This window comes from Pipistrellus kuhlii, unplaced genomic scaffold, assembly GCF_014108245.1.
Source record: "Pipistrellus kuhlii isolate mPipKuh1 unplaced genomic scaffold, mPipKuh1.p scaffold_m20_p_9, whole genome shotgun sequence".
NCBI lineage: Eukaryota > Metazoa > Chordata > Mammalia > Chiroptera > Vespertilionidae > Pipistrellus > Pipistrellus kuhlii.
In genome coordinates, this window is record NW_023425595.1 from 50,479,021 (window position 1) to 50,492,578 (window position 13,558).

Here is a 13,558-nt window from a genome sequence, read left to right on the forward strand (position 1 = left end):
CTTATAGTAAGATTTTAAATGATCCTAATTGCTTTAATGTTATTAACCTATTCAGGTTCTCTATTTTTTTCTTGAATCAGGTTTTGTGGTCATTCATCCACTATCTTTAAATTTTCAAATTTATTACATAACATCCCAATATCTGTTTAATGCTTTTAGTATTAACAGTTATGTTCCTTTTTAATACCTAATAATATTTTTTATTCTCTTTTTCTTTTGATCAGTCTCTCAGTAGTTTTATTAATGTCTTTAAGTAATCAACTTTTGTCTTTGTAATCCTCTTGATTATATGTTTATATTTGCTCTTATTTTTATTTAATTTTTCTATGTTTATTATTTAATCCTACTTTCTTTAGATTTATTCTGCATTCTTTTTCTAAATCCTCAAGTTAGATTTTTAAAATTCATTCTGAGCCTTTTTTTTGTTTTTGGTAATAAAAATAGACTAAGGAAATAAATTTATCTCTAATAACTCATTAAGCAACATACATATTCTTTTACTGTTTAATTATAAGTATTTTATATATTTTGCTATGTTTTTTTAATTGACCCAATAGTTGTTTACATGAGTTCTTTCCCAAAAAATTTTAATTGATTTTAGAGAGAGAGGAAGGGAGAGGGAATGAGATGGAGAAACGTCAATTAGAAAGAAACATCCATCACTGCCTCCTTCATGCCCCCTACTGGGATTTAATCCCTTAACCAGGGAATGTACCTAATCAGTGACTCTAGGTGCATGGGACACAACTCAACCAACTGAACCATACTGGCCAAGATTAGATGAATTTTGTTTTAAAATTTTAAGTAAATGGAATTTTCCAAGTTGCTTTTTAAATTTACTTCTAACAAGTGAATTAAGTGGTGAATGTGGTCAGTATTAATACAGATCTTTTGAAATTTAACAAGGCTCTTTTATGGCATATAATGGTATCGATCTTTATGAATATGCTTAAAAGGAATGTTTATTCTTCGTTCACTATGGGCCATATTCAGTTCATGCTGATATATCTAAGCTTGTCTTTATTTCTTTAAATATTTTAAAGTTAGTTATTTTAGATGTGTGTTATTTCTAGTGTCTGAAGCTTTTTGTGGGCCTTCTGTTGTCTGTTGTTTATGCTGTTTCTCATTCATGATGCTATGTTTACTTAGGTATAATTTAACATAGCTTATTTTTCACATTTCTAGTAATCTATTACAGGTATGAAAAAGGACATTTAAAAATATAAAAATATAACATGTAGTCTTCATCCACCTTAGGAAATACATAATTTAAATCCTTTCTGTCTACCTTTACATTTCCCTATATTCCCTCAAAGATAATCAACATCTTGAGCTTACGTTTATAATTCCTATGCCTATCTTTATACTTTTATTACCATCATTTCCAAACACCTGCTCCCTTGTCATCTACTTTTGAGGCCCTAACTCTAAGTATTTGACACCTCACCTTCTTGAAGATCTGGAAGGCCACAGACACAATCACGGCCAAAGAAGTATGTTATGTTTCTAGTAGGGTGACCTTTCCCACATGAAATGGTAAAGATTTGCTGTAGACAGCATTATTTTCGCCCTTCATAATATTTTCTTTCCATTTTTTCAACTAGGAACATAGACATGAGGCTGAGATAACTATCTTGTTACAGAGGTGACAAGCATGAAAAAAGAGTTCTATGCTTCTTCGTGGCAGAAATATTAATAAAAGATGGAAATAGTCTGGGAACCTGATAGCATTTGCTGGACTTCTGCACTAGTTAGGACTGCCTTTTTGCATGAGATGAATACTGCATTTGATGTCATCTCAGGTATTACTGATTGTAAGACACAACATTACTCTATATGCCATTAAGAAGGAAAAGAAAATGCTGACAATTATACAATAATATACTGCTTTCTTTTCACATCACTTAAAAATGACAATCTAATTTTAAGGTAAGAAATTTGAAAAAGCATGTGTTTCTAAGAGTCAATGAAATATATAAAAAAAATAACCATCTTTTTAAAAACTACCTTTAGTTTGAGTCCTGGCTGGGTGGCTCAGTTGGTTGGAGCATCGTCCTGTACAGCAACAGGTTGAGGGTTTGATTCCCAGTCAGGTCACATACCCAGTTAGGCATATGGGAGGCAACCGATGAATGTTTCTCTCTCTCTTCCCCTTCCTCTTTCTCTAAAATCAATAAGCAGCCTGACCTGTGTGCCTCAGTGGTTGAGTTTGACCTACGAACCAGGATGTCACTGTTCAATTCCTGGTCAGTGCACATACCTGGGTTGTGGACTCAATCCCCAGTGCAGGAGGCAGCCATTAATGATTCTCTCTCATCATTGATGTTTCTATCTCTCTCCCTTTCCTTTCCTCTCTGAAATCAATAAAAAACATATTTAAAAATAAAATCAATAAGCATATCCTCAGGTAATGATGAAAAAAAAAAAAAAAAGGAACCACCATTAGTTGAGGTTTTAAACACTTGCAGCTAAACAGTTTCATCATAGATACCATCTATAATAATAAAAGTGTAATATACTAATTAGACCAGACATCCTTCCAGATGATCTTCTGGAAGAAGCTGTGGTGGGCAGGGGCTGAGGCAGAGGTGGCCACTGCAGTGGGTGGAGCCGAGCCCCTTACATGAATTTTGTGCATCGGGCCTCTAGTTCTATAGTAAATAGACACATTTAGACAGAAATGAATGTATCTGAAAGTAGAGGGGGGAGGAAATCAGGCTTTGCTAAGAAAGCTGCTTTTTGCTCTACATCAGCATTCTAGATGGCCGAGTCCAGAAATCTGCCAGCATGTCATGTCCAACCTGGGTCTTTTTATTAACAGGCTTATTTCTTGCCTTTTTCTGGTCTGGTCTATAATGCTCCAGGCTGTGTTTCCAGCTTCCTGGGTGAGCTGAGGACCAGCTGAGTTCAGCCAATCAGAGCATTGTCTGGAGAGTGGAAGAAGACTGGAGGAGTGCATTGTATTCCTTCTCCTCTTTCTCTGCCCTTCGTGGCATCTCCATTAGCAACTCAAACTCCTCACTGGGTTTGGCTCTGCCAGCCAGACCAGCCAGTGGTGTAGCATCTGACCTCTTGTCTTTTGGTCCTTTCCTCCTGGGGAGAGTAGTGCCTTCCTGCTTTTGGTTATCTCAGGATGGCCTCACCAACCCCTATTTGGCCTCTCCGCTTGCTCATCTCCCATGAAACCAATTCCTTCCATTAAAGTCTCTCTGACACTTGGACTACTTGAAGTGATTTTTGTTTCCCTGACTAGAAATCAGTGATACTTTTGAAAAGTTGAATTTTCGGTTATAAACTAAAGATATTGCTAACTATGTCAAACAAATGGGAATCATAGCAGGAGGTATGATTGGGACTTGAGAAAAGTCTGATTCCTTGGGCTTTCCCCACCATCTAATATAATATACTCCCTGGGGAAGGGGTGATTATTCCCATTGTAAAATGCAGCTGGTATGCATCCTGAGAAAAGAGGGGAGTGAAAATGTGTGTGTGTATGTGTGTGTGTGTGTGTGTGTGTGTGTGTGTGTGTGTGTATTGATTTTAGAGAGAGAGGAAGGGAGGGGAACGAGTAAGAGAAACATTGATGAAAGAGAAAGCAGAGAGGGGATACTGGTCAGGGTGAGAGGGGAGTTTTTGTTTTTTTTAATCCTCACCTGAGGATATTTTTCCATTAATTTTAGAGAGAGTGGAATAGAGAGGGAAAGACAGAGAGAAACATCAATGTGAGAGAAACACGTCAATCGGTTGCCTCCTGCGTGTGCCCTGACCAGGCCGGGCTGGGGAGGAGACTGCAACTCAGATAAGTGCCCTTGACCAAAATCAAACCTGGGACATTTCAATCTGCAGGCCAATGCTCTATCCCCTGAGCCAAACCAACTAGGGCTAGAGGGCAGGTTTTATTTATTTATTTATTTATTTATTTTTTTATTTTTTTATTTAATTATTTTTTTTTACATATTTTAATGATTTTTTTTGCCCCCCTCCCTCCCTCCCCCATAGCCCCTCCCTCCCCATAGTTTTATGTCCATTGGTTGTACTTATATGCATGTATACAAGTCCTTCGGTTGATCTATTATCTCCCCCAGATCCTCCTCCCCTCCCCGCTGTAATTTGACAATCTGCTTGTTGCTTTACTGTCTCTATATCTATCTTTTGGTTCATCAGTTTATAATGCTCTTTATTATCCACAAATGAGTGAGGTCATGTGGTGTTTCTCTTTCATTGATTGGCTTATTTCACTCAGCATGATGTTCTCCAATTCCATCCAGGTTGCTGCAAATGATGAGAATTCCTTCTTCTTTATGGCAGCATAGTATTCCATTGTGTAGATGTACCATAGTTTTTTGATCCAATCATCTGCTGACGGGCACCTAGGCTGTTTCCAAATTCTGGCTATTGTAGATTGTGCTGCTATGAACATAGGGGTGCATATATCCTTTCTGATTGGTGTTTCTAGTTTCTTGGGATATATTCCTAGGAGTGGGATTACTGGGTCAAATGGGAGTTCCATTTTCAGTTTTTTGAGGAAACTCCACACTGTTCTCCACAGTGGTTGCACCAGTCTGCATTCCCACCAGCAGTGCACGAGGGTTCCTTTTTCTCCGCAACTAGAGGGCAGGTTTTAATGCTCCTTCCCTAGGCCATTGGTTTGAATGTTCAAAGGCAGAATAGTTCAAATTATTCTTCTTGTTCAGAAGGATGTGATCTACACATTAGTAACTCTTCCAAATGGAACTCTTTATTACTATTATCTCTCTCCACTTGGAAACATTAGAAGTGCATACATATCTTTGGGGCTTAGATTGCTGGTTCATCTTGACCTGGCAATAGAATTTACTTCACCTGCACTAGGAGGAGGATGTAGTAAGTAAATGAGATTTGGATTGCCTCCTTATAGAGAGGAGGTGAGTATGACTGGATTACAGTGAGGTTCTGAAATGGAAAATATGGGAAAAGCAGTATGTGTGGAAATAGAGCAGCCAGAAAAGGATAGTAAACATTTGTGGTCTTTTTCTCTGACTCCCTCCTTTCCTCCCTCCCTCCCTTCCTTCCTCCTTCTTCCTCCCTTCCTTCCCTCTCCTCCCTCCCTCCTTCCCTCCCTCTTTCTTTCTTTCCTTTTTTTTTTTAAACAATTCTCTCTCTCTCTCTCTCTCTCTCTCTCTCTCTCTCTCTCTCTCTCTCTCTCTCTCTCTCTCCTTCCCTTTCTTTCTGATAATAGCAATTTGATTTTTCTTTGAGAAATCACCTCTTTTCTACTCTTAGCTCATATGGTTTGATGGTGTTAAACTGTTTCTACTTCCAGAGATAGGAATTTGACTCAGGCCTGGCCAATCCAAACATTGTACCTTCCGGACCAAAATGATTGTCCAGGATGGGCACATGCCCTAATCAAAGCCTGTGTAAAGCAAAGTTGTAACTTTTGAAAGGGAAGCATTCACTATTGTTCATGCTGGACTTGACGTTGGGAGGATGTCAGTCTGGTGCTGCTAGCAAACATCTCGCAGCCCCGAGAGAAGGGCCTGCCAGAGAATGCAGCCAAGACAGGGGGAGGCAAAGGTGAGAGACAGAAAAGAACCAGTTCTCAGTGACACTGTGGACCTGCAGGATTCAGCTGTGCCAAAACCCAGAACTAGCTCCTAAACTTTCGAGCTACGTTAACAAGGAAATTCCTTTCTCTAAGCCTGTTTGAGATGTTTTCTTTTCTTCCTTCTTTCTCCCTTTCCCCTTTTCTTCCTTTTTTTGAAACTACCCTATGAAAGCTTCTATATACGGAATATCCCCCAAGAATGTATGCACACTTAACAGCAGATAACTCAATTGATGTTTCTTACTTTTCAGACAGAATCCATTGGAACTAATAATTATTCAAAGGATGCATACTTTTTTGGGTCACCTGTATTTATGTAGTCTTTTTATGCTATTCTTTATCCCTCAATTTTGCTGAAAGATCCCTAACTATTATATAATAAAAAGCATCAATATATTCATGCACAATCTGGAATTAAATTTGGTAAAAATAAAAATTTAAATACTATTTATATAAACAAATGAAAGCCCCTTTTAATTTTACTGCATTCAAGTCAGGGACAACAGCATTTGGTTTTTAAGGTCTATGGTCGCCAGTATGGCTCAGTGGTTGAACATTGACCTAAGAACCAGGAAGTCAGGGTTTAATTCCTGGTCAAGGCACATGTTCAGGTTGTGGGATCCATCCCCAGTGTGGGGCATGCAAGAGCAGATGATCAATGATCAATGATCTCTCTCATTATTGATGTTTCTATCTTTCTCCCTCTCTGAAATCAATAAAAATAAGTCCTAAAAAATAAAAGTCTATGGTCAATATGTTTTCTTAATTCTCATAATATAATGTTTTAATCATGTTATTGTTATCATTGAGTTTGGTACTAGGGCACTGCCATACTTTGCCTATTATAAGAACTTCAGAAGTATAATTAAAAGCTGTTACATTATCATTTACAACTCACAAAAAGCTTATTAATGTATAACCAATGGAATGTACTACTGAAAGTATGTTTTCTCCTCCCAAGTAGGCAAAATATTTTCTTTATGAAATTCCATGACCTCACAGGGAAATGACCATTTAATATCACACTCAAGCTTGCCTTTCAGGGCTTGACTTGCATTCAGTCAGTGGGCACATAAAATTGGCATTGCCTTTCTGCTTGTCTAAGTGACTTCTGGCCTATTTATGATGAAATCTCATTTTCATAGGATTTAATTTTTATGGAAATGGCTGCTTTGTAAAATAAAATTGACTGCCAGTAAGAAAACTTTTAAAAGGTTAAGTGAATTCTTTATTTTAAAAAATGATACTATTGAGTCTTTTTGGTTAAATTTTCACTTAGTTTTGGGGGGAAATCAATTGCAGAGTTTTATTTTTTTTTGTTTATTTTTAAAAATGTTTTGTTGATTTTTTACAGAAAGGAAGAGAGAGGGATAGATGGTCAGAAACATCGATGAGAGAGAAACATTGATCAGCTGCCTCTTGCACACCCCCTACTGGGGATGTGCCTGCAACCAAGGTACATGCCATTGACCAGAAACAAACCCAGGACCTTCCAGGCCGCACGCTCTATCCACTGAGCCAAGCCGGTTTTGGCCAATTGCAGAGTTTTAGAGTTGGAGAGAAACAGTGAGCTATTTCCGCCTCACATCCTTATTGTTGGGTGAGGAAATACAGCTAAAGAGATATAAAATGGAAGTATTGGAGAAAGCATTTAAGAATTTGAATTGCCTCTGGCATCCACTGAGTGGGTAGAAACTGAGCTGTTCTTTTTGTTTGTTTGTTTTTGCACTTACTTTTATTTTCTTATTCTCTTTCTCGGGTCTACTTCCACGGGTAGGAGGTGGGATTCATGGATCATTTTAGAGTTATATATTTCTTTCTCTCTAATAATATGTATTTATTGATGTTGATTTTGTTTGTTTACTATCTAACATTCCAGAATCATCGGAGAGTGACTATATAAAATGTCAATTCTTATTATTGCTCCATTAACAATGCTAATAAGAAGGATAATGTCACACATCCTTTTAGCAGAGGCGAAAGGGACAATGGAATCCTGGCAATATATTTCAACAGTAGAGCAAGAAAATTTGGTAGAATAGTGCCTTTGCCTCCTATAAATCCCATTTTTATTCAACCACTTTAACTCTCAAGAACTGTGTAACTATGTACAGTGAGACTGTCTACCTGGCCCTGTGTTCACTCATCCTCACAGCAGGCCATGCAAAGGCCCACACCGTGCCTGAGAAGTATTATCTAGTTGTTGTATATAGAGGATCTTAATGAACAGAAGAATAGTATAATGAGACAAGTCAGCATTTCACTGGTGTTAGAAACTTCCCAGAGAATGAATTTGTCCATCACTATTAATAGGTCTTTGAACTTTCTGTGTTGTAGCAGCAACATTGTCGGTGACTGAAATTCTGATTTCATACAAGAAAACCACTTCTGAATTTTTAAAAACTATTTTTTTTAACACATAAGATTACACACAATACAAAATACTTGTTTTACAAGTTGAAATCTTTACAGTTATGGGTACAGTTACAGTAATGCAAGTAATATTAGTGCATTCATGTAGAGCAGAGTTATTTATCTTTATTGGGCTTACCACAAAGCTGAGAATGAATTATTTGCTTAAATTGCTTCCTAGTCTTTGAATTAAAAAAGAAAAATTACTTCTACCTCCTTTATAATATTATCAGAATGAGAAACATTGCCAACAATTCCGTAGTCTGGTATTTCTATAAATGAGAGATCATATTCCAATAGCTTTTAAGTTGTAAGTCATCAAGTTTTGGCTACATATGTCTATCAAAGTGTCATTATCTCAGCTTTCAGGAAAAATTACGTCATCTTTGGTAATAGGCTGCCAACAAACAGAAACTGTAGACTACACCATTTTTTTTCCAAAGAATCCTGTATTTTAATGAATAGCTGAATAAATAGACATTAATTATAAAATTCACATTACGATAGAAGAAAATCCAAACATTCTGATTGCTTTATCTCTTAAATTTGATAGCTACTACAAAACATACTATTTATGTTAGGGTAAAAATAAGCTGAATCACGGGAGTGAGATGGGGAAGTGCTGGCAGATATATACACTAACATGGAGGAGCCATAAAATAAAAGTGTTTGTATGTACATAACTTTTCCTTACATTTTTTTTTTTTGCATGGAGAAACTCTGTTCTATAAAATGGGAAGACACACAGTAGACCACATGCAACAAGGACTAATACAATGTGCACAGCAGAATAATCAAACAAGACACAAGAACTATGGGAATTTTGGAGCAAAAAAAGAAAAGGGGGAAAAAAAAAAGGAAAGGATTGAAACCTGGAATGCTTTTTTCTTATTGAGGTTTCAGAATATAACTTTGTCTAATAAGCCTCCTGATAGTTTTTAAAAGTTCCCACTTGACCACCTATGGATTAAGTGTGGAGCTAAAAATAAACCATCATATTATACAAAACTTTGTATATTAGCATACAAAAGGTAACAATTTACTTTTTGTATAAAATATAACCTTTTGATAGTATATTTATTTCACATACGTATAAATATAACCCAAAGAATATGTTTTAAGTATTTCTACCAAAATATTCTTTACAAAAGTTTACAAAACAAGTAATTCATTTATATTTACAGCCTAGCACAGAAAAGACTCTGGGCCAGTGATGTTGGTGTGTGTGTAAAAGAGGGAGCTGCTAGACACTTGAAAGAATGGGAGAACTTTCAAAATGTATTCTTTTTAAGAACAGATATTTAAAGACTTAGTTGCTAAATGACTTCTGTTAAATTACATTTGGTAATTGAATATGTGAGTATATAACTAAAAAAGCGGAAGCTAACCTGTGTTCCTCTGTAATGAGGAAAATGATAGAGATATTTTGCAGCCCTCTCAAATCAGCACACATCTTCCCCATTTTACAGCTGATCTGTACGTGGGCACTGAGGTTATGTGACTCAACAGAAACTCTTTCTTTGAGACAGCGCTGAGCCCTAAGGGAGAAAACCGGGATATGAGGGGTCCATCTAGCCGGTGGCAATGATTCTTCCCTTCAGGGACAAAAGAATGAGTAGACTGCTACTAGGAGATCACACTCCATTTAGCTGTTTACCCACAAAAATATGTCCAAATTAGGTCAGCTTGTTTTCTCTCTCAATTATGCTTCCCTTCAAACCTTCTGAAATAGATTTGTACCAACCCATACTCACCATCCCTGGTCTGATCTTTTGCTTCTTATCTTCAACCAAAACATGATTACCTAGTAATCTCAGTTTTGACCCCAAAACTTCCTTTCCTTACAAACCAGTCTCTGGTCATCAAAGTAATCAGGGAGGATCAGACTCAACTTCACTCAGCTTAGGAATGAACCAGCAGGGACCATTATTATAATAAGTAACGCCCCACGTTATCTGGGGCCGGATAAATCTCCTTTACAGCAATGCCCAATGGGTGCTTTCTTTTTAAAATAGTGAAAACTGATGTAGACATGTGCACTAATATTTCAGTATGATCCGGACAGGTGATTGTATCTAAGACTTGGACCTGGATTCAGAAATTGGTTGTGGAAGCCCAAATAGAGTTGGGCAGCTCTGCATTCAGGCTTCAATGTTTCTTCACTAGACACAGCATCTCACTGAAGTACAGGATCCGTGGGGAAGATATTTCACAATTCCCTGAATGTTCCTATAGGTTCTCCAGCTTTCCTTTACTGAGGACAGTGTTTGGTTACTGTAAAGAAACCTATAACGTTTCAATCTAGGAAATTTTAGAAAAACCGAATGAAAAGATAAAATGGAAAGATCAAACCACACATGTTTCCATTAGAGCAAATTAAGGAATTTGATGTTTGTTGCTTGGAATTAATACCCCCACATGACATGGGGTTTAAACAAGCTGAAAGTTGTATTACTTCTCTTTCAGGGAGAAAAGGAGTTTGGGAGACCTATGTTACACCGCGAATTACACATCAACATCACAGTTCTGTTGGGATAAACTGGATACTATGTCCTGGAGTTCAGACAGGAAAAAGTGATCCCGATGTTTTACTTTCAGGTTTGAGATTTAAAACAAGCATTTGGACCAAAATGTTCACTACTTCTTGCTTTCCATTTCTAAGCTGCGGTATTTTTATGTAGCCCAACTAGGAGTCACCAGTTGGCCTTTCCAGGGTCCTTGTAAAATACTGCCTTTTAGTGCTTGGACTTGGTGAATTGTCTCCCTTTTATCCTTTAGGAGTTGTTCCCCAAAATTTCATCAAGATTTATGTCTTTCATCCAGTCATCATTACCAGGCTCTGTCTTCAGTAAAGACTCAATGAAATCAGCATCGCTGTTTAGGGCAGGGCCCATGTTATCAGTCTGTTGGTTGAGAAAGTCAAAAGCTAAGTCACTGCCATGGTCAGTTCCTTGAAAAGCCCTGGAACTCTGGTTGGGTGAGGGAAAGTTGCCAGATGTCAGAGATGGTGGCTGGCTTATGCCTGTCCTTGGCTGACTCAACCCTGTTCCTGGCTGATTCAAATTAGGCAAAACCTGTGTGCTCAGCTGATTGGGTCTGAGATTCAGACTTCTGAGCGGACCCATGGCTTGTCCATTCAATGCCTGGCCCATTTGGTTCATAGGCCTCATCTGCACCGCTGGTGTTATCTGGTTAGGAGGAGCCACTGCCCTCTGGGAAAATTGTTGGCTCCCTACCGCCTGTTGCAGTGGCTGGTTTGGAGGATAGGCTGCAGGGGTACCAGTGGGGAAGCGGACTCCTGCGGACTTCAGGGCTTCCTGCTGTTTGGCTGTCGCTTCTTGGGAGGCCCAGTTGGGTGCTGTGGTGCTGGATGTGATCATTACGTTCGATGTTCTCTGTGCTGGCATGCTTGCCATAGAGTGGGTTAAGTTTGGTCTCAGTTGTTGTGAATTGCCAACAGGTCCTGCTGCAAAAGTGGCCATATTATTATTGCTAGTTGGCCCTAAGGCAGGTGGCCGTGGCATGAGAGGGTTGTTTTGATTTGCTATCAATTGGTTTGGGTTTCTCTGTTGGGTCAATTGATTCAATCCTGATGTGACACTGTATGTGCCAGGTTGATTGCAAGGCAGATTCCCATACATCCCCATGCTCTGAACTGTTGTGGATAATGACGGCATTCTTGTTCCATGGGAAGTAGACATGAGGCTGGAATTTGGAGTTAAAATAGTGTGTGTTGAAACTGGGTTTGCCAAAGTCTGGTTAGAGTTTAAACTCACTGTTGATGAGCCACCTAAGGAAAAGAAGATAATTGTATTAATTCATAGCAGTAGGTTACCTCCTCTTTTTCAGAACTTTGCAATAACTTAGCAAGGTCAAACCTATCACCTTGAAAATCATGTCCAATTCTTCACCTGTATCATCCCTATTCAAGAAGTTGACACAAGTGGCTCCTGTATCCAGAGGGTAAATTCCCATCTCTTTAAACATCTGGAATTCAGTGCAACCAGTGTTCCTGTGGTTATTTACATACGGAAAGCCTTCTGTTCCAGGAGGTACAGTTACTATTGCACTGCTATCCATACGCCATGAGCTACCTTTGCTCATGCCATTTCCCTCTCATCTGATGTCCTTCTTGCCTCACTGAGCCCTCTCTGTTCTTCAAGGCTCAGGCCAAAGTTCTTCATTAAACTTCCCCTGATATTCCAGCCTCCTCTCTCCAGTAGCATTTGCTCTTTAAAGTTTTAACTTAGCACTCAGCCTTTGTATTGGGAAATCCCATGGAGCCTCAAAGGACCTGTCAGCTACATTGATGCCTTCCAATAAGTGATTGGGTGTGGGACAACCCAATGATGGGCTGCTGAATGGAGAGGCTCCACACATATGATAAAATTAATCATAACATTGGAATCTTCCTGGCTTGTGGAGATTAAAGTCATCATTGAAAGACATCTTGAGAGGCAAAAGTGAGATGTCAGAAAGATTAAAGTGTGTGCTGGATGATACGTTCCACAAGGGAAAGAATTTTTGGCTGTTTAGTTCACTGTCATATTCTCCAAGTCTAGTGAATGATGCAAAGTAGGTTGTCAATTGATATCTTTTGAATGAATGAATGAGTGACTGAGAGTTTGAAGCAGAGATGTAACGTGGAGAGAGAGATACTCTTTTGAAGTAGTCTCCCTCCAGAGAATCAGAGATATTGAGAAACAGAGAACTGGACACACATATGACTATCAGAACGGCATGAGGAGAGCATGGCTGCCATTGTAATCCTAGGGTATCCCCTACTGTTTGAGCATAGCTAGGATGGTACACAACCCTGGAGACTGAAGGCCTTGCTATTTGTTTTAAAATATGTCTCCAACTAGATGATATAGCCCTCGAAGGCAGGAGCAGTATCCTGTATCTCCAGGTTTAGCAATGGGCCCTGCCCCATGTGGGGCAGCAAATGTTTGATGAAGAGGGACCAGAGTCAGGTAGGAGATATTTGAACAGTACCTCAGAATTCACAGACTGAGAACGAGATTTCATCTTGGCATCTAAAGGTTTCATGAGAAGGGACTTTATGAAAATGCAATGGAAACAAATGTAGAGGTTTTAAAAATCATTCCCTCTGTGTGCACTCTATTTTAACAATATGCCCTGAAAAAGTTTATGAGAACAGTATTTTTTTATTAAATTATTATCTGTGCACATATTTTAACATTGCCCCCCCTCCCAGACATACTGTCCCTCCCCAGAGTTTTGTGTCCATTGGTTGTACTTATATGCATGTATACAAGTCCTTCAGTTGATCTCTTATCTCCCCCAGAGAGAACAGTATTTTATTAAAAAACAGAGAGAATTTCCATAAGACCACAAAATATTATTTGCAATTAATATTCAAAAGCACCTAATATGTGGTAGAAATCATTACAGGTGTTTTTCATGCGTCATTTCTCATATTAACACCTGGGCAATGTGATTATTATTATATTGAAATTAAGATAAAAGTGATGAAAGGGTTGGTGCTGTGCTTGTTGATTATTTCATTCTCAGAAGGCTCAGAAGAACAACGCTCTA

At 38.4% G+C, this 13,558-nt stretch overlaps 1 protein-coding gene across 1 annotated transcript in view; it reads right to left on the minus strand.

Annotated features, from left to right (window-relative positions):
- Positions 1-7,976: 7,976 nt before the first annotated feature.
- Positions 7,977-13,558, minus strand: part of MAML2 (mastermind like transcriptional coactivator 2) — a 355,571-nt gene continuing 349,989 nt past the window's right edge. Inside the window, exon 5 of the mRNA XM_036427706.2 lies at positions 7,977-11,789. Within this exon, the coding sequence (XP_036283599.1) occupies positions 10,774-11,789 (1,016 nt within the window). The 3' untranslated portion in view covers positions 7,977-10,773. The remainder of the gene's footprint in view (positions 11,790-13,558) is intronic.